The sequence below is a fragment of the Mus pahari genome, chromosome 8 (assembly GCF_900095145.1).
Source record: "Mus pahari chromosome 8, PAHARI_EIJ_v1.1, whole genome shotgun sequence".
NCBI lineage: Eukaryota > Metazoa > Chordata > Mammalia > Rodentia > Muridae > Mus > Mus pahari.
The window spans coordinates 48797298-48817145 of NC_034597.1; the positions used below are offsets into that span (position 1 = coordinate 48797298).

A 19848-nucleotide genomic window follows, 5' to 3' on the forward strand; every position below is an offset into this window, starting at 1 on the left:
GTTCACCAGCTGAGTTGGCAACACCCATCATTACAGACTAATTGCTACCACAAAATGAAGAAGGTTGATCATAAAGTCCTACTGTACAAAGCAGGTATAGTTTGTCTCTGGAAGGACAAGCCCAAGCACCAGACGGGTGAGCGACCCTGATGAGAAGAGGGTATGGGAAGGGCTGGGAAGAGCACAGCTCTGCGACACATGCCATAGAGCACTTCTTTTTAAGGTCTTTGAGAGGTGGCTCAATGGTTAGGAGCACCGGCTGCTCTTGGAGAGGACTTCCATTTGATTCCCAGCACCCATCTGGAGGCTCACTGTCTGTAACTCAGTTCCAGGAGCTGATGACCTCTGCAGGCACACAGGTTATGCACATACACGCAGGCAAAACCACCCACAAACACAAACAAATCCCAGCACTCCTTCTAGTAAAGCAAGGTATAGAGACAAGACTTGACATTCCAGCCCTGGGGAGAACAGACCACTGACCTGGGCAACAGAATGACCCACCAGCATGTTTCCGGACAATGAGCAGACAGTTTCAACAACAACAAGGCAGATGAGGCCTGAGGGACAACTAAGCTGTCCTTTGGCTTCCACATGCACAGGTTTACACACACACACACACACACACACACACACACGCACACACACACGCACACGCACACGCGCGCACGCACACACACGCACACGCGCGCACACACACGCGCGCACACACACACGCATACATGTGAGATGTTTCGTTACTCTTACTGCTTTCATAAACACTGGCAACATCACTGTCATCAGTCAGCACCAGCTGGGTTCTGCAGTGACAGTAAAAACTTGGGCCAGAAACTGAGTTTACAGCCACTGTCAGTTACAAGTTGGAAGGAGGGAGGGAGGGAGGGAGGAAGCAGGGAGTGTGCCAGCCACTGCAGTGTGCCTCTGCTCAGCTCACCGCTGCAGGGTCAGCTCTAAGAGGTCGGTAGGCAGGACTGCTCCCCTGACTCAGCACCATGAAGGACTTTCCTCCTGGGCCTGCTCCTCTGCCACCCTCTCCTCTAAGGAGTTCTGCAGAAGCTGCTCTTGCAATCTACATGACATTTTTCTTCTCACAAATGATCTCTAAGGACTTATGCTTATTGTAGATGCAATTTAAGACAGTTACTTTAAAAACAAAAACTTGCTTAGGAATAAAAAATTGCCAGCAACCCAGCGTCTTTAATAAGCAAAGTTCTTAAAAACACTTGAAATAGGAACACCACAAATCACTGGGCTTCTAGAAAGCTTTTGTAAAATTATCATTAAAAATTTGTCAGTGGCTGTGTGACAGTTCCACAGAAACGTGCACTGGTTGCATCAAGCAGGCCAGACCCAGGAGGCTCTCTGCCTCTTTTGACTCTTAGCTACCTTTTGAAGCACCCGCTCCTCTTCACAAGCCCCAGTCAGCATGTGTCAGCTCTGGCTCAGTCCCTACATCTCCTACTGGCCTCTCCCAAGGGCTTAGACACACACGAAAGCTGCACTCTGTCATTTTGCTGTCTCCTAACAGGGCATTGTTTGTTTTGGTGTGTGTGTGTGTGTGTGTGTGTGTGTATGTGTGTGTGTAGAGGACAGGGATTGATCCTGGCCATCTTCTCTTCCTCTATTGCAGTCCACCATGGTTTTACTGGCCTGGAGCTAGCTAACTTAGCTGGACTGGCTGGCCAGGAGTCCCCAGGAGCTTGGATTACAAGGACATACTGCCATGCTTAGCTCTTTACATAGATACTTGAAATCTGAACTTGGGTTCTCACGCATGCTCAGCAAGCATTTTACTGACTGAGCCATTTCCCAGCTCCGAGACTCCTATTTTTGATGTGGCCACTCCACACACTCACATTAAAGGAGGGCAGTTAAGACGAAACCTCACACGGCAAGTGTCCAAGTGAAGAGCATCTTCTGAGATGGCTCTTTCAACAGCTAAGAGGCTCCCAGTGAGGAGTGATGGCAGGGTGGTCCAGTCTTCACTGATAGTAGTAAGCCTTTACCATGCTCCACGAATTTTAACACCTATTATGTATTTTTTCTGCGTCTGGAAAATCCAGGGGTAAAATACTAGCTGGCTGTTGTCAAGTTCAAAGCCAAAAAATACAGGACAGAGTGCTATATTTATTATTGTTAGCTAAGCGTCCAACTCTTATAGGAAATATCCTATCTAGAGCTACCTGAGCATTATTTTAGAAAACCCACCCTTCACTCTTGCCAGATAGTCAATGAGCAGAGTCTAAGTCGTTGAAAACTTAGGAAGGAAATGGCGGACTGTGAGGCCTGTAGGATGAGCAAGGCTGCCGAGCAAGGGGCTCGTGTTGCAACAGGCGCCAAACCCCGCCAGCATCCTTGGAAATGAGCATCACAAGCCACATTTCAAAGTGGCAAGAGCCAGGAACGGCACCACACACGCGCAACTGCTGCACTCAAGAGGCTGAGGCACAAGGATTCAGAGTTCAGTTGTCCTTGGACTATGCATGGAAACCCTGCCTCAAACAAACAAAATGACCAGAACAGAGCCCGCATTAGCACTAGACCCAGAAACATGGCTGGGAGGTGAGGGGAGAGTTGTTCTAAGTATTGGTTTCATCCTAAAACAGACAGTTCAAGGAGGAACATCTTTTCCAGAGAGTGGTTTTACTCAGCTGTATCTTGGGCTGAGGTTATAGCTCAGTGGTGGAATCTCTGCACGGTATTCAGTTATATTTCTTTCATGCAAACCCACTAATCAAACTGGCAGGGCACTTCACACCTTCAACAACACCATCAATGAGGATACAGCGTTGGTAGAAGACAATCTCTCTGCACACAACACTCTGTTCTAATGCTAGGGGATCCTGTGACCCTTAGCACTTCTTGCCTGCTTAGCTGGGTCAGACCCATCAGAGACCATCAGAGGCACCACAGACAGGGGCGCTGGCTGACCAGTAGCTCCTGGGCTGCATGTTTATCCCCATCCACCTAGGCAGTAATTAATGTGCTTGAGGAAAAGCCTACTAAAAGGGAACAAAGTCGCCGGGCGGTGGTGGCGCACGCCTTTATTCCCAGCACTTGGGAGGCAGAGGCAGGTGGATCAGCTTTTGAGGCCAGCCTGGTCTACAGAGTGAGTCACAGGACAGCCAGGGCTACACAGAGTTGTCTTGAAAAAACAAAACCACAAAAGGGAAAAGTGGTCCCTGGTTCACGCCACACAAAGGACGGCTTTATCAGTTACTGTCCCTGGCCTTCAGCGTTTACTGATGCCTGTTGTGCCTATATTGGATCTATTTACTCGCTGTTACATCCTTTTCTGTCCTGTTACTTCCTGTTGCTATGATTAACACCATGACCAAAGTGACTTATAGAAGAAAAGATCTTATTTTGGATTACAGTGCCAAGGGGAGACCCCATAATGGCAGAAGGAAGCAGAGGCCACCTGGCAATGGGGGTAAGGCTATAAACTCTCAAGGTGACACTTTCATCCATCTAGCAAAGCTCCATGTCATGACCTCCCCAAACAGTAACTGGGGACCAAGTGTTCAAATACACAAGCCTAAGGAAGACAGTTTTCATTTAAACAACCACATGCAAACATCAACTATGGGCCTAGCATTCAAATACATGATCCTAAGAGGGCTCTTCTCATTAAAGCCACCACAGATGGGTACTTCCGAGATCCAAGGGTTTTCCTTTTTGTTCTCCACAGCTCAGTAACAGCAGGAGAGCATTCTGTCATGCCAGGCCATTTCTATGAAGCAAAGGGCAGTACTGGGACATTCTGACCACTGAAACATCAGACCATTGTTAAACCAAGCCTTTGAAGGCCGGCTGCTACCATGGTTGTTTTAGTCGAATGCTGACCTAAGAATGAAGCATGAGCTTATGAACCTGATATGACAGGAAGAAGTGCCCTGGAACAGGGACTGCGGCTGATAATCTCTACTAGGAAACCACCTACTAAGGAGGTTTCACAGCAATGCTCTCTGTCGGCACGCAGCCCTGTCAGTCTGAGGTGCACACGCCATGATCCATGACTCTTGCAGGCCCCAGTAGCACATGCCTGTAAACCCAGTGCTCGGGCAGGGACGGGTATCAGAGTCTGTTGAACAAAGAGCCTAGCCTGTTCGTGAGCCCCAGAGTTAGTGAGAGACCGTATTCCACAACAGCTGGTATGGACAGTGACTGAAGAAGACACCTGGCATTGGTCTATGACTTCCACATGAACATGCATGGCACACACTCCTGCACACATACTCATGTACACATGCACACAAAAAAGTATTCAAAAATATCTGGGTGTGGTGGCCAAGCCTGCGGTCTCAACTCTCAGGAAACTGAGGCAGAGGATTGTGAAATGGGGCCAGCCTGGACTATAGCCTGTCAAAAACAAAATTAAAAACCAAATTATCTGTACTAATCATGTCCACACTTCTGTTGTTATTCTCATTCGCTAAGCAATAACAACTATGTATGTGGCATCCATATGAAAACAGACACTAAACATCATGAACAGACCATATAAACTGCACAGGGGTAGGTTCTATGCAGATACTGTGTGAGCACTCTGGTGTTCTGCCTTCTTGTTTTTGAGACAAAGTATTATCAAATAGTGCAGGCAGCCTTCAAACACATGACCCTCCTACCTCAGCCTCCTGAGTGCTGGAATTACAGGCATATCCCGCCTCACCCTGTTACTACAGTTTTATACAAAGGACTTAAATGCCCATGGAGTTTGGTACTCATAGGAGAAGGAGTCTTGGAACCAATTCTCTTCAGAGACTGAAGTGCAGATTGCTGAGTGGCTGGAAAGGACCACTTCCGTTCTGCACATGCAAGGACAGGACAGGCCAGCGGCACAGATGAAAGGACAGGTGTGGAGAGGTGCATCGGCGCCTGGAGGAGAGCTGGGTGGGGTTTGGGCAGCTTTGTGGCCGTCCTACCCTGCAGATATCCCATAGTTCAGATACAGAAGGGACCAGGACTCTAGAACATACTGGATATCTGACCTCAGAGGACACAATTCCGGAGATGGAACTGAGAAAAACAGCCACACACCATCAAGAACAGCGAGACCAGTGGACTGCATCATAACCACAGTGTGCACACTGCAACTTCACAAGTCCTGACAAACTGCTGCCGTGTGATGACAAGCAAACTAACTTTGGCTTTAATGATACCCAATGTGGGGTTTGATAGGAATGGCCCCCACAGACTCATGTGTTTGAATGCTTGTCCAAGGGAGTGGCACAACTAGGAGAAATAGTCTGTTGGAGGTGTGGCCTTGTTGAAGGAAGTATGTCACTGTAGAGGCTGCCTTTGAGGTCATATATGCTCAAACCCACCCAGTGTGGCACAGTTTCTCCTTGCAGCCTGTGGATCAAGATATAGAACTTTCAGCTCCTCCAGCACCATGTCTGCCTGCATACTTCCATGCTTCCTAGCAAGACATTAATGGGCTGACCCTCTAAAACTTTAAGCCACCCCCAATTCAATGTTTTCTTTTACAAGAGTTGCAATGGTAGGCTGGAGAGATGGCTCAGTGGTTAGAAGCACCGTCTGCTCTTCCAGAGGTCCTGAGTTCAAATCTCAGCAAGCACATGGTGGTTCACAGCCATCTGTAATGGGATCTGATGTCCTCGTCTGGTGTGTCTGAAGACAGCGGCAGTGTACTCACATACATGAAATAAGTAAATTTAAAAAAAAGAGAGAGAGAAGAAAGAGGGGGGGAGGCAGGCAGTGGTCATGGTGTCTCTTCACAACATTGGAAACCCTAAGACACCTAACTTGTAAATGTCTCCTAAATAGCACTCCTATGCAGATTCAGGGGACTGCAAAAAAAAAAAAAATATATATATATATATTGTCTGGTTTTGAAAACCAGAAGTTTGGACAAAAAAAAAAAAGTTGCTTCTCCTTTGTACTGTTCATTTCCTTAAAAGCATCCAGAAAGTTCTCATCTGTAATGAGGTTTTACATCTCACCACATCTAATGCCTAGGAAACAGCAGCAGCCTGCAGAGAGGCCGGGCTACCCCGGGCAGCTCTTGGTGACAAAGAACGGCTGCCACTCTGGAGCCAGCACAAGAACAGGGAACATCACAGAGAAACTGGGAGACTTCCCACAGCAACTCCACAAGCATTCAAATAGCTGTGTTTACCAGGGGAAAGTCCTATAAAAATACGACTATAAGACAAGAAGTTAGGAGGACTGAGGAATGAGGAGGAGAGAAAAGGATAATGAAGGAAATCATAACCAAAATACGTATATAAAAACTGTCATGGAGCCTGTTGCTGTGTACAATGAATACATGCTAACTGAAAAAATATTGTCTGGATTCAAGAAGTACTCTGTTTTTTTCATTGTTATTTACTAAATAATACAATGTAACAACTGTTCAGTGCTGAGGCAGCTCAGACCCTGGTTCAATCCCAGTGTAACAACACAGGTGCTCCCACAGCAGTCATGGTACATGATGGATTTTAAGCCATTACAGATGGCCTGAGTCTGCAGGGGACTGAAGGCAGGTCTATACTCTGACACTTTCTATAAGAGACTTAAGCAACCTCAGTATTCACCGTCCCGGAGCTAATCCCTGGAGGAGAGCTGGTAATGTTGTACTTATTAGTCGACCAATTCAAGATCCTCCCCACAGACTGAAACACAGGCTATCAGTCACTGACGCCTTCCTTATGGAGACTCATCTCTGACACAGGCCTTTCACCCTGGGACTTGAGAGGCTGAGGCAAGCATATCTCTGAGTTCAAGGCCACCTTGGGATATATAATAGCCTTCGTATTGAAACAAAACAAAATAAAATGGCTCATAGTTAAGGGCACTGACTGCTCCTCCAGGGGACCTGGATTCAGTTCCCAGCACCTATATGGTGACTCACAACCATCTGTAACATGAGTTCCAGGGATCTGATGTCCTCTTCTGGCCTAGCACAGACATACATGCAGGCAAAATGCCATACACATAAAATAAAAATAAATAAAAATTTAAAATGAGGCTTTCGAAGCCGCCATCTCTCCTGTTAAGTGGCAAGCTTCTCTTCCTTCCTGCCACGAAACGTGAGTAAGCTGTCGCCGTGCAGGCTGTCTGGACTGCTTTCCCATGGCCTCCATTACAGAAGATGTGGGTTAGTTTTGACTTGAAAAAGATTTTTCTTTCTTTTTTTTTTTTTTGGTTAGCAGGTATGTAAATTGATAGATAAACCAAAAGGCCATTTTCTGAACCAAGTGTAAAATACTCAGAATTCAATTAGAAAGCAAGAATTTACTACAAACAGAACAAAACAATTTATTATAGGGCTAAATGAACGCAACCCCAGGCCTACAGACTAGCACACGTGTACTTGACCCATGGAGCCATCTTCCCAGCCCACACACAGCCTTGCATTCTCTTGTCACTTAGAGAGTAGTGTCCTAAAGTGTTTATGAGGGACATTAGGCCAGTATTTGGTCTTAAAACACCTAGATACTGTACCTCAACTTAAGTTTTGCTTTTAAAACTCCCAGAAGCAGGTAACAAGAAAGCAGAAGGCACACTGTTTAAAACTGAGCCACGGATGCATGGGGCTTCACCATGCTACTGACTTTCTGAAATCCTGTAAAACTAAGTTATACATGCACATAGCCAAGTAACAGTAACTATCTATGGGTGGTGGGCTGGTGATGGCTCAATTTTCCTCCTGAGGATGTTATGCTGTAATAAACAGGAGGACCATCCTTGTTCCCCTCTTCTTCCCCCTCCCTACATAGCTCCTTTCCCCTCTCCCCTTCACAGCTCTGTAGCTCCAGTACTATGCAGTTTAGCAACTGTGGACAAACTGGGTTGAAGTGGCGATACCTTGTAGAGGAGATTTACCATGATCCCATGCACAGCTCTCATACAAACAGGGATTCAGAAAGCTGAGGGGTGGCCTGCACTGAACCCAGCCTACACTGAGCCAAATGGCCACAGAGACCACAGGGCAGTAGGAGTGTGACTACGTAGCTCAAGAAGTGGGCTGCACTCCAGCTAGAATGACAATATGAGGAAAGCCAGAAAGGATAGCTTGGTGACATGGAGAAAAAGGCAGACCCATTTGAAGCATGAGAAACCGTGCAGTCTACTGGATAAGTGGGATTAGACAGAAGGAGGAAGAGGGACGCGGGTACCACATGGAGTGCTGGATGCTGCATTTGGAAGCTTGCCGGAAGAGTTACTGGGTCAAGGCAACAGAACCTAGATACAGAGAGAGATCTGCAGTGACAACACAGGGTTGAAAGCACTTTGAAAAAAGCAGCAGGCACTGAGGAAAGTGTCCACTAACACACTGGCCCAAACCAAATAGGGTATCCAGACCTGGGAGGGGTGTCCAGGGCTTTCCTGGGCCAGAGAGGGTAAGGGGGCAAAAGGGACTTACAGGAAAGGAGAGGCACTAGAGAGAGAGGCAGAGGCCACAGAGCCTCCTGTCTGGGGAAGGGCCCTGAAGTCATCATTGGCATCTGAAAAAGGGACAGGTCTTCTCCTGGCCCTTTACTCTCCTGGGGTCCTAAGGCAGAGCTGTGAATAGGGCCAATCAGAAACTATCCCACCAACACTTACTGGCTCATTCCAGCTGGGGGAGGCTACTGCTGCTTGCTGAACATTTCCAAAGTAAACCAGAAAGCCAGGAAGCAACAGCAAAGCTGAACAGAAGGCTGGAGGCAAAGAGAAAAGGCAGCAGCCACAAAGCTCCAGGAAGGAGCCGCCTCGGAGACACTAAGAGACAGCTGAAGGGGGGGGGGGCTCACTCTGTTCTACTCTGCCACATTCTTGGGAACTCCCAGATGTCACTTGTCACCAGCCAAGGCTCTTTTGCTGAATAAAAACCAAATGACATTGTGTCAAATTTACATTGAATGTTTACTTGCTGGCTGGAATAAAATTTTTGTTGTTAATCACTTATTTTTGTACAAAACAACGTTCATGTCTATCATATGATTAATAATTCTTCTCATATCATAACCAGTGAAATGTATACCCATCCAACCCACTGATCTTAGGGTTGAGGAAATCTTCATGTGATTCCAAAGAAAAGGGACCAGAACCCTGAAAGCTGGTCAGAGGACAATAGTCTTTGTAATTAACAAAATATGGCGATGGCAATGCCATCATGCTCCAGCCATGTGCCAGCCTGTGCAGGAAGGCATTCTTTCCTACTCCTCAAGATGGCTCATGATGCAAGAGTATTTAACTCAATAATCTAGAGACAAGACTTTCTCTGGTGATAATGCCAGATGATGCAGTTATACTGCAGACTCCTAATAAGAACCCCAATCTCTTTTCTCCTAACCGACAGCACAGCTTTGTCAGGAGTGGCCTTGTGCTGGCTGATGGGCCTACTGCTGAGGCTCCTCAGCTCCCAGGCCCTAGCCTAGGAAGGGAGCTCTTGAAGACAGAGCTGGCAGAGTGGCAGCTCTTGCTACCCTACCTTCTTCCATCTGTGATGCTGGATGGAAAAAAAAAAAAAAAAAAAAAAACGCCACTTGTGAAGGATGACACCTGAGTCCTTAAAGACATCATGGGCCTTCCTTACATGACAGCCACATCCTGCCCACTCCAGCTGCCCTTTTCTATCTATGGCAGTACCCCTGGGGTTGGGCATCTCTGCCCAGCAGTGACATGGCCAGCCAGTGCGGGTGGTGCTTCCACAGTCTGCCGTGCTGCCTGTCTCTGTTGTTGTGTAGATTCTTCTCTCCGCCCTTCCAACCCCTAACACGAGATGAGAAAGACACAAGTATAGAGAGGACAGGAAAGAGATCCCCAAATACAGTCAGGCATCAGAAAGGGGGCGACATTGTTGTTGACTAATCCCTGCTGATTACACACATCAAGTTCCTTGGGGGCAAGTTTGATCTTCACCATCAGAATACTTAATTTCTTCTTGTTGTTTCTTCTTTGTGCATGACTATTTAACGAACCATGACCAACAACAACCAACAACCAAACAACCACCTACTCCCCCCTAGCCCAGCTTCTGGGGCCCTAGCATTTATATACTCTCTTAAAAGTTCCCAGAATTCCAAATCTCACACAATTGCAGAAATTATCTGCAGCTGGCAAAATGATGCCCCTGATAAAGCACAGGCAAATCATAGCCAGCTGCTGGGACAAGCTGAAGCAGCCCCATATCTCATACCTGGGATCAAAACAAAAACATATTCTTACAGTACTTCTGTGTTCTTTAAAGAAACCAAATTCCAGAATTCTTAGTACAACTGAGCACCTTGTTCCCGACACAGGGAGACTGGGCTAGAGCAGTGCTGAGCTGAGGGATGTGGGTTAAAAAGCAAAGTCTCCAAGAGTTTCCCATACCCCAGAAAAGACATAAGGAACACTCAGAACATCTGAACACTTTGCCTGCATGTTTGCCTGTGCACTGTGCATGCAGTATCTGAGGATGCCAGAAGATGGAGCTGGTTCCCCTGGAACTGGAGTTACAGATAGCTGTGAGCTGCCATACGGGCGCTGAGAATCAAATCCAGTTCTCCAGAAAAGCAGCCAGTGCTCTTGACTGCATCATCTCTCCAGCCCATTCCCTACTCTCGATCCACAAAACGGTTTGCTGGCAACTCAAAGTTTTTAAAAGTCTCTGGCAGGTGGTGCAAACCCGAGACTGGATTCAGAGCCTTCCCCAGGACCCCTCCTGACAGGCTGCTATGATTCCTGTCTGAGCTCATTTGTGTTAGAGCCTGGGAGCCCTGCTGACCACCACATAATTGTGATAGAAAACTTCAGGGTGACAAAATGGGCTTCAAGTAAATCTATTTGTGATTGCCAGCAAAATTCACATTGTGGCACACAAAGGAAAGGATAGCATTTGTACTGAGGGCTGGGATCAGGGAAAAAGGCTGCTTAAAGTAGAGGTTGCAGTCTCAGCTTAGTGAAGAGCTGTGAGGAGCAACCTCTGGACCCTGGTTGCTGCAGCAGGGAAGGAAAAGATTGGCTCCAGAGTGTCTTCTCCCCAACAAGCAGGTCTCACCCATCTCCCTGACCATTGCCAGCTCTCTTAAAAATTTAAATTGACAGAGTGGGATTCTAAAGTCGGCTAAGACTTGCACCATCACAAATGTACCCATTGGAGAGGAGAGAGAGATACCTTCCTGTGAACAGGAGCAGGTCAGCCTCTGATGCGAAATGGGAGCCTCTAACAACTGCCACCTACTTATGCTGCTTGCATACACCCACGCCAGTATCAAACATAAAGGACAACTATCCCAGGGCTGTTTCTTAGTCCAGGTGAGCAGGATTACATGCCTAAGCGTAATTACCAATTCAGCAATACAGGTAAAAACTATAAAACTGCCATTTACCTAGTAATTCCACTCCTAACACTTACACTAAGGAAATCAGCTCAGTTCAGGGAGGATCATCCATTCAGATTCATGAAGAAGATGCCCGTTCCAGCTTTTTACGATAAAATAAGGGACAGTTATGTGACCAACAGACTTCAATGCAAGCTTTAAAAGTCATGTTTTAGAATGGAATTAAATGACACAAAAATGCATGTCGAAATGTCTGCCCCTTGACTTGCTAATAGCTATTTTTGTGCTTGGCTCTGAGTTCCAGAAACTGGTGGCTAAGAAAAAATGTGTTGGTTCTGGGCTATGGCTTACAACACGCTACCACTTAGCAACAAGCTCTGATAAATGCCAAGAAGGAATTACAGGGTGATGAGAGAAAAGGGGGATCTAATTTAAAGGGAGGTTGGGGGAAAGGGTCACTAGAAACTCTGCCTGAAGACAGCCTGGGGTGGGGTGGGGGGTCAGCACCACGAAGTCAAAACAAAATCCACAGGCCCAGAGCAGGACAAAGGGCACAGGGGCAGCCTAAGGCGACAGGTTCTCTAGCGACCGGCAGAGGGTGGTGGGGAATGTTTCCAGACGTGAAAAGACCCAAGGGTGCTAAGAGAGCTGCTCACAAACTATTACATACAATGAGAACATGTTTTGCTGTTTAAAAAAAAAGTCATGTCTAGTATATTCATAGACTACTTAAAACATGCCTTTTTTAATTAGAAAAATATTGCCCAATTTTAAACCCAAAATGTTAAAGAGTGGTCGCATCCATGTCCATAAAACGACAGGCGATCTCTCAATAGCCACAGTACCCTGAATCTATCTAAGCTCCAAAGCTAAAGGCAGGGTTGGGCCTGGCCAGGGCTGGGATGGACAGCAGGCAATCAACTCTTGTCTTATACCTTTCTGTATTTGCTAAATGTCTACGAAGGGGCATACCTTACTTAGTATAGAGAGAAGACCCAAGAGCAGGGATGATGGAGTAGAAACTCCTTTATCGCCTCAGTCATTTTATTTATTTGCTTACTGGGCTTTATGAGGGGCTGGGAGCAGGACCTTGCATATGTTAGGCACATACTCTGCCACGGAGCTTCCCTAAAATCCTTTTTCACCAAGTTTACCTTTTGGCCAGGCCAAATTTGAAAGCCACTGAAGGAGGTGAAGGAGGAAAAGGAGGAGGGGGGGGAGAGGAAGAAGACAAGGAGGAGAAGATGGCGAGGCAAACAGCTGTCCCACCCAAAGACCATTGTGAGCCATTTCCTGTCACCAGCAGTGCAAACTGAAACAAGCTTTCTTCCTTCCCCACTTACTAGTATTACAGGGGAGGTTCATGTAGAAAAGTGGGTCCCGTTGCAGAGAAAAGGAAGGAGGAGGAAATTTCTGAGATCTACACCCACTGTCTCCCACTGGCCAATGCTATAAGAGACTCAGTGGAGGGAGACCCTGTCACAGAGTCCTGTGCACAGCAGCGTGCCTTAGTCCTGTGCACATTCATTCCTCCCATTTCCCTTTCCTTGCTTTAGACAGGGTCTCCCTACATCACCCTACGGCTCTCTTCATGTTAATCAGATAAACCTCATAAAGATCTCTGCTCTGTGGATTATGGACTTTCCCTCATTTGGTGTTGGGGGAGGCGATGGATGGAGGCTTTTGCCTGTACCAGTATGAGTCACATCTGCTTTGGCAAATATTAACCAGCAGCTGGTGGCTGTGGAGCACTGGAAGGACTCTTGAAAGCCAGGCCTCAGAGCAAGGGAAGTGAAACCACAGGACCACAGCCTGCCTGCATCACAGGCCTCCCAAATCGAGTGCCCTGTGAGTAGGAAACAAATTGCTATAGAGGGCTAAAGAGAACAGCTCAAAGGCACATGAGGACGTCAGGAAAGGCTGCTGCTGAAACAAAGCAAACTTGACAGACACCAGGATCCCTCCAGGAAGAAGGGGGGAGCTATAAAATACAACCCCAAAGGCCCCAAGTAAGCAAACCGACAGAAGTCTGTCCCTGATGGAGAATAGACTGTTGGAGCATGCTGAGAACCTAAGCTGCAGCTGGAGTAGTGGGGATTCCAGTGTTTGCAAGGACTGTGCACTCCACCAGCAAAATGCCACTCTCAGCAGGATACGAGGGTACAAGAGGGAGAAGTTACAGCACACTGAAAACAGAATGAGAAGTCAACAGTCATCCAGCACCGAGCCTGGTGACAAGCATCGCATGTCAAACCAGAACTCCGAGCCCCCACTCGGAGGGAGTCCGAGTCGGGCAAGGCACTCAGCTCCTCACAATCTGCCAGGGCCAAGTGCTCTGCAGGTGGGGCTCTTTCTGACTCTCCTCAACTCACTGTAGCTTAAAACTGGGCCTACAGCCTGTCTCACATGGCATGTAGAACCTGCGGCACACAGCTCACTCATGCCTAGGTGAGCTCCTAGTGCATGGGGGCTCCGCCCCTTTGTAGCGCTGCCAAAAGCTTGTGTGACTGCTGAGGAAAATTCACATTCTTCCCTTGATGGCTTAAGAATGTCATGAACTGACTTCCTTTGCTAATTTCCCAGAGCATCCCACTCACCCCGCACTGAGCCAATTGTCAGGAAGCCGGTCTGCAAAAAGGCACACCCTGACTACTGCCTGTGTGCGGTGAAGAAGGTCAGTTTGTCTACATTCTCTCTGCCCTGGTTCCATTAAAGACCTGACTTACTGGAGCACATGTGGGGTAGGTTAGGGAAACCATAGTTGACACAGAAACCCAGGACCAAGGGACTGCTAAGGACTTTGAGACACAAAGGACAGGCTGGCTAGACAAGCACAACCACAGATCAGATTCAGGGAGCAGAGAGCAGAGAGCATTCCTCAAGGGAGGCAAAGCATTTCCTAGTACGCCTATCTCAAAGAAATTTCTCATCTAAATCTTTCCCTAAGGGACACAACCTGGGGAAGGTGCTATTCTAAGACTTCCAGGAGCCATGGGTCTGCACCAGGAGCTACACTCAAGACCTCAGGCTCCCTGAGAACAGGAACCAAAAACTACCTCATATGAAGGATGCAGAAGCCGTCTACCATCTCAGCAATACCCCTGAACCTCATGCACCTGGCAACACTGGACCCCACGCAGGTGCCCTGTCACCCAGCAGTACATGTGTACCATAAGGAAGACCCCCCTGTCTCCAAACAACACCTCTGTACCCCACATGCATGCTCCGCCTGTCTCCCAGCAAGTCTGCAGCCCTCACCATGCAGGAGTCCCACCTGCCTGTCACCCACTACAGTTCCAGCAGAGAATAAAAGTCCCACAGAGAAATGCTACCTACATGCAACCAAAGCTGCAGACTGTGTGGTTGTGTAATCAGAACCTCACCTTTCAAGGCTCAATCTCTAGCTGAAGAACAGCTAGCTCCTTCTGTAACATTAACCTAGTTACCTGCCTATACGGCTTCATAGGATTTATTTGTAAAAGTTACACATATGATGTGCGCAGTATATCATTTGGCAAACACTTTACGTTGTTATATTGAAAATATCCTAATGTCATTCACTTTTTCCAGATACTCCCATTTTAAAAATTTTAATTTAAAAAGTACCCATATATGCTAGATATGAGTGTAATTAATGTGTGAAAATTAATGGGGCTGTAAGTTTATAAATTGTGCACATTTAAAATGTAAATTTTACCTTAATATGACATTTAAAAGAAAATGATCATTTCAAGCAGTCAAGTAAATATTTTCAACTAGTCATACCACAAACAATATAGAAAAGCACATGTATGTGTACATGGGTGATATTACTTGTGAAGTTCAGAAGAGCAAAACAGGAGGTTCACTTGAGCTCCGGGGTTCAAGACCAGTCTGGACATATAGCAAGAACCTGGCTCAAAAAGAAATAGTGTGTGTAGAAAAAATCATGGGCCGCACCACCAAGCCCTACGGGGAAACATGGTACTCTGCAAGATTACAGAAAACCTAGAGGTGGCACTTTAAGTCAAACTAGGGAAGGACCAAGTTGCATCTAATGTTCTACGGCCCAAGAAGGAGAGAGGGGAAGAATGTGCTTCACCTAGTATACAGATTCTAAGGCAAGCTTCAGTTCACCCACACACAGCTCCAGGGCACTGTCGGCCCTCCCCTCCTGTTGTCTGTGTTCATATCATGACTTTCCTACCAGAACCTTCTGAAAGCGAAGGCACTCTTTCCTGAGCTGGAGGAGAGAGGGGTGCAGCTGTTTTAAGTTTTACAGTAACACTAGACTGCAAAATTATTTCGGGAGCATTGACTATGGTAAATGGAAGGCCTTTCTGCTAGCAATTAACATAAATTAGGCATGGATGGGCCTTTGCCTCAGCTTTCCTGTATTTGCATTTCACTGTATTAGAGAAGCATTCAGTTCATTTCTCGATCTGCAATTATCACTAATGGATTTTACTTCAATGCGGGCCCACCTGTACTCTGGGTTGGTTGGTTGGTTGACTAGTTTCTCTTCCACTTCAGGCTCTGGTTGCCTCTTCTGCTTGCAACGAATTTACAGTAGGAAGGATCTTAAGATCTGCTGTTGGCCTGAAAGCCCACTCTTGCACCCAGAGCTGTCCCTTCTCTACTTTTAAACCACCATGTTCTGTTAGGGAGCAGCACTTGGCAGCATAGTTAACTTCAAACTCTCACAATAAGACAGGCCATGTGGCTGCTGTCAGTCTCCAGTGCTATGGTAGGCCATACATCACTCAAAACGCTTTGCTGTGCAAAGGTAACTCCACTGAATAATGCCTGCAAGAGCCAAGTTAACTGCCGCATATCCCCAAGTGTCAGGGAGGCCACTAAAATCATGGGATGTTTTACAAACACATGACCACAGTAGTAGTCCTCTAAGTTTGGCAGCAGTGAACTACAAGACTGACAGTCCCTTAGGAAGTAAAGGGTGACATGGTCAGTCAGTCTGTGCTATAACTGGGATCCAGATATTAGTGAGATTCCCTTTGGAGTAAAGGGTGGTGTGCTTAGCCTGTGCTATAACTGTGATACAGGCAGATGTGTACACAGTGAAGGTGTCCTAAATACTCTGAGTTACATGCTGCCATGTAAGACGCTCCATGCTCCACCAATGAAGACACTGGTTCTGAGCAACCACATTTTGATGATTCCCACGTCTTGTCTATCAATGCCTCTGCTTTCTGAACGTGGCTACCCTCTATAACGGTATATGCACTATTTTTTTGGAATAGGAGAAAACACCTGGCTTCAGTGGCACACTTCTACCTAGGAGGTGCAGGCAGAAGGATCGGGAATTCAAGGCCAGCATGAGCTGCATGAAACTGTCTTAAAACAACAGGGCTGGAGAGATGGCTCAGCAGTTAAGAGCAGTTACTGACTGCTCTTCTAGAGGTCCTGAGTTCAATTCCCAGCAACCACATGGTGGCTCACAGCCATCTGTATGTAATAGGATCTGATGCCCTCTTCTGGTGTGTCTAAAGACATTGATGTACTCACATAAAATAAATAAGTCTTTTTTTTAAAAAAAATCAATAAATAAAAAAATCAAAATAAGGACAGGTAGAGAATTATCAACAAATAAAGTTTTAAGAAAACAAAAACAATAGAAAACAGAGACTAGTTCATGTGTGTTAAATATAAATAGCACTCATTCAGGAAGGAAATGAATATACAAACCAAAAACAAGGTAAGAGAAGCCAGTCTCTTGCCCACAGAAGCCCGGAATAATCCCAAGCGGGTCCCAAGGAGAGTGCTAAGAATAGAACTGGAAGCAGGCACAGCTGAGCAGAGAAGTGTGTGCTTCGCATGTACAGGACCCTGGGTTCTAGACACACACACACACACACACACACACACACACACACACACCCCGGAATGAAAAAGCAGCAAGGAACAATTTCAAGAAGGAAAAGTGCCTAAGACCCTTGGAGGGAAGGCGGCCACCAGCTAAGGGATACAGAAAAGGCAGTGTGTGAACAGTTCAGAGCTGGCCCAGAGCTGCTGAAGGGTGCTGGCACCTGGACCCACCTGGTCACATCCCGCATTCACCAACTCCTGAAGCATCTGCCGGTTCACCTCTGCAGCTGCTGAAGTGCCTGACTCGTTGGCAAAAGGCAGGAGGGAATATCGGATTTCCCTGAGCGCTTTTTGATAAGGTCCAAACTTCGGGGTGGCTCTCATTTGCTGCTGCCTGGAGGCATCTTTGCCCCCCAGGACTTTGGCATCCAGGGAAGTGTCACTGTTTGGTCCCACCAGCAGCCCCTGGGTGGAAGACTTGGACGGCTGCTTCAGCCCCTCTCGAATCTCTTGCAATCGCTGCCGGCTATTTCCAGAGTAAGTTGTGGCAGGAAAAGTCTTTGGCCTCATCNTTAGTCCAGTTTCCTTTTACCATAAATACAATCTTCTCAAAGTGTCTTATTATTTTAAACAGAACAGTCAACAGTGTCAGTTTATTGTAAACATGCTTTCAGAACAACTTCCTTTCAAAAAATTGCTGTCCTTCAATTTCTGTAGTTCCTAAAGAGAACCTAAAATTTTCCAGAGTTTTCATTTTGAAGACCATCACTCTCTGAAAAAGAAAATGGGACAAAAATGGTTATTTTTAGATTTCACTTAATGTTAAAGGTACTTTCCAGAAATGCACGGTGATTTTGGAAATATTCCAGCTAGAGAGTAAAGAAAAAGTGTATGGCCTTCAGAAGTGTCATGGGCTACTTGGCTCTGGAGCTGTCCCAGGAAGGACCCATTGACAGGAAGCCCCCAGCCAAATGTCTCCACAACCCCACCCAGGGCGACAGTGGCTCAACTGCCAGGCTCACTGTCATGTAATTCTGAAAACCACAGCTTGGGGATTTAGCGTTAAACATACCAAGTAGATTTCTGGCTTGTCCCTAATATTAACCAATTCCTGATTCACACCACTGTCCCTAAGCCTGTAGCTTTACCTAACATCTTCACCCACTTGAGAGGCTGTGGTCCTTCACATTTTTTGAAATTTTTCCTGATGAAGACCTCCCCAATTTTTCTGAATAAAAGAGATCCAAAACTCGCCATATTGAAGGTACTCTCTACTACAGTTGAAAGTGTTCCACACAATACCCTGAGAATGAATATAACAGGGCCGGAGAGCTAGCTTAGCAGTTAAGATCACGTCACTCTTCCAGAGGGCCAGGGTTCAATTCCTAGCACCCACAGGGTACAACACAACAACTCTAGTTCAGGGTATCTGATGCCCTCTTCAGGCACCAGTCACATACATACATGCAGGCAAAACTCTCATACACATGAAATAAATGCAACTTTAAAAAGAGTGAGTGAGTACTAGAGAGTGTTCCACTCCAAGTCAAGCTTAGAGTCTCTCATAAAGCAGAGCAAAGGCACTGGGAGACACCATCCTCAGGACCAACTGGACTATCTATCTATCTATCGGGTCTGGTCTGATGCTCTGGTGATGCTCATCAGTGTCCACAGCTGCCCTGGGGTGACAAGAGAAAAGCATGATGCCCTGCAGCATGCAGTGCTGTTGAGCTGTGAGCTGTGAGCTGTACGGTTTGAGGATTGCATATATTTTCTCCTTACACTTTATGATGCATTCATCAAGAGGTAACCCAAGTCATGAGCCGAGAAGCATCGATATTCCCAACAGTGAGAGCTTGGCACCCTCCCTGTGCCCTCACCACGCACGCATGCACGCACGCACGCACGCACGGACACACACATGCACGCATGCACGTGGTCTTCACCTGCAGGCCCTCCATAGGAAAGACAGGCTGACACCCCAGATCATCCCATTACCCTCGTCCCTCTGACTCTAAAGAGCGTAGAAATCGGACTTCAAAGGATAGACTTTAGGGTTTCAATAAACAAAGAAAAACTGACCCCCAAAAGAGCACTCTCTAAGCATAGGCAAAGACTTGGGACTTCTAGCTCCAGTAAAGAATCCCATAACCACAAAACAAGACCCCGCTTCACAGACTTCTTCACATGGGGCAAAAATACAGGTAACAAACATTACCCAGTACTTATACAAGCTGGACACTGTCCTAAGTTTTATATGCATTAACTTACATGTTGTTACATAACCACACTCAGCAGGAAATATTAGAAATGGCATTATATTGCCTGTGCTTTGCATGGGGATAGTGGTCTTCACTGTTTTAACTATCCACTTTCTCATTACAACTGACAAGAATCCATTAAAAGGAAATAGACTAAGGGAGGAAGGGATGGCAAAAAAGAAGTAGACTAAAGCTCCCAACATGAAACCTACATTTAATATATGGTTTCTAGTACTCTTGAGTCACTGAAATGGTGGTGTAAAGAAATACAGATAGTGAGCTATGAGAGCAGGCAGCTGAGCCCCAGGCCCCACACTGGCTGCAGCCCAGAAGCCTAGAGTTCTGCTTAACTGATGTAAAACGGGGCATATTGCAACCTCACTCATTTCCAGGGACTTCCTGGGCTGATCATCTGTTCTGAAAGACTTTGATTTCTACAACCATAAGCTCACATTCCAACAAAAGCAGGACGGTTTCTAAGAGCCTTCGAAGCACGTGTGGAGAAT

The 19848-nt window shown here is 46.5% G+C and overlaps 1 protein-coding gene across 1 annotated transcript in view; it reads right to left on the reverse strand.

Annotated features, from left to right (window-relative positions):
- The window catches only part of Lats2 (large tumor suppressor kinase 2), a 52393-nt gene that overhangs the window by 22551 nt on the left and 9994 nt on the right, over positions 1-19848 (reverse strand). Inside the window, exon 2 of the mRNA XM_021204078.2 lies at positions 17313-17853. Within this exon, the coding sequence (XP_021059737.1) occupies positions 17313-17651 (339 nt within the window). The 5' untranslated portion in view covers positions 17652-17853. The remainder of the gene's footprint in view (positions 1-17312; positions 17854-19848) is intronic.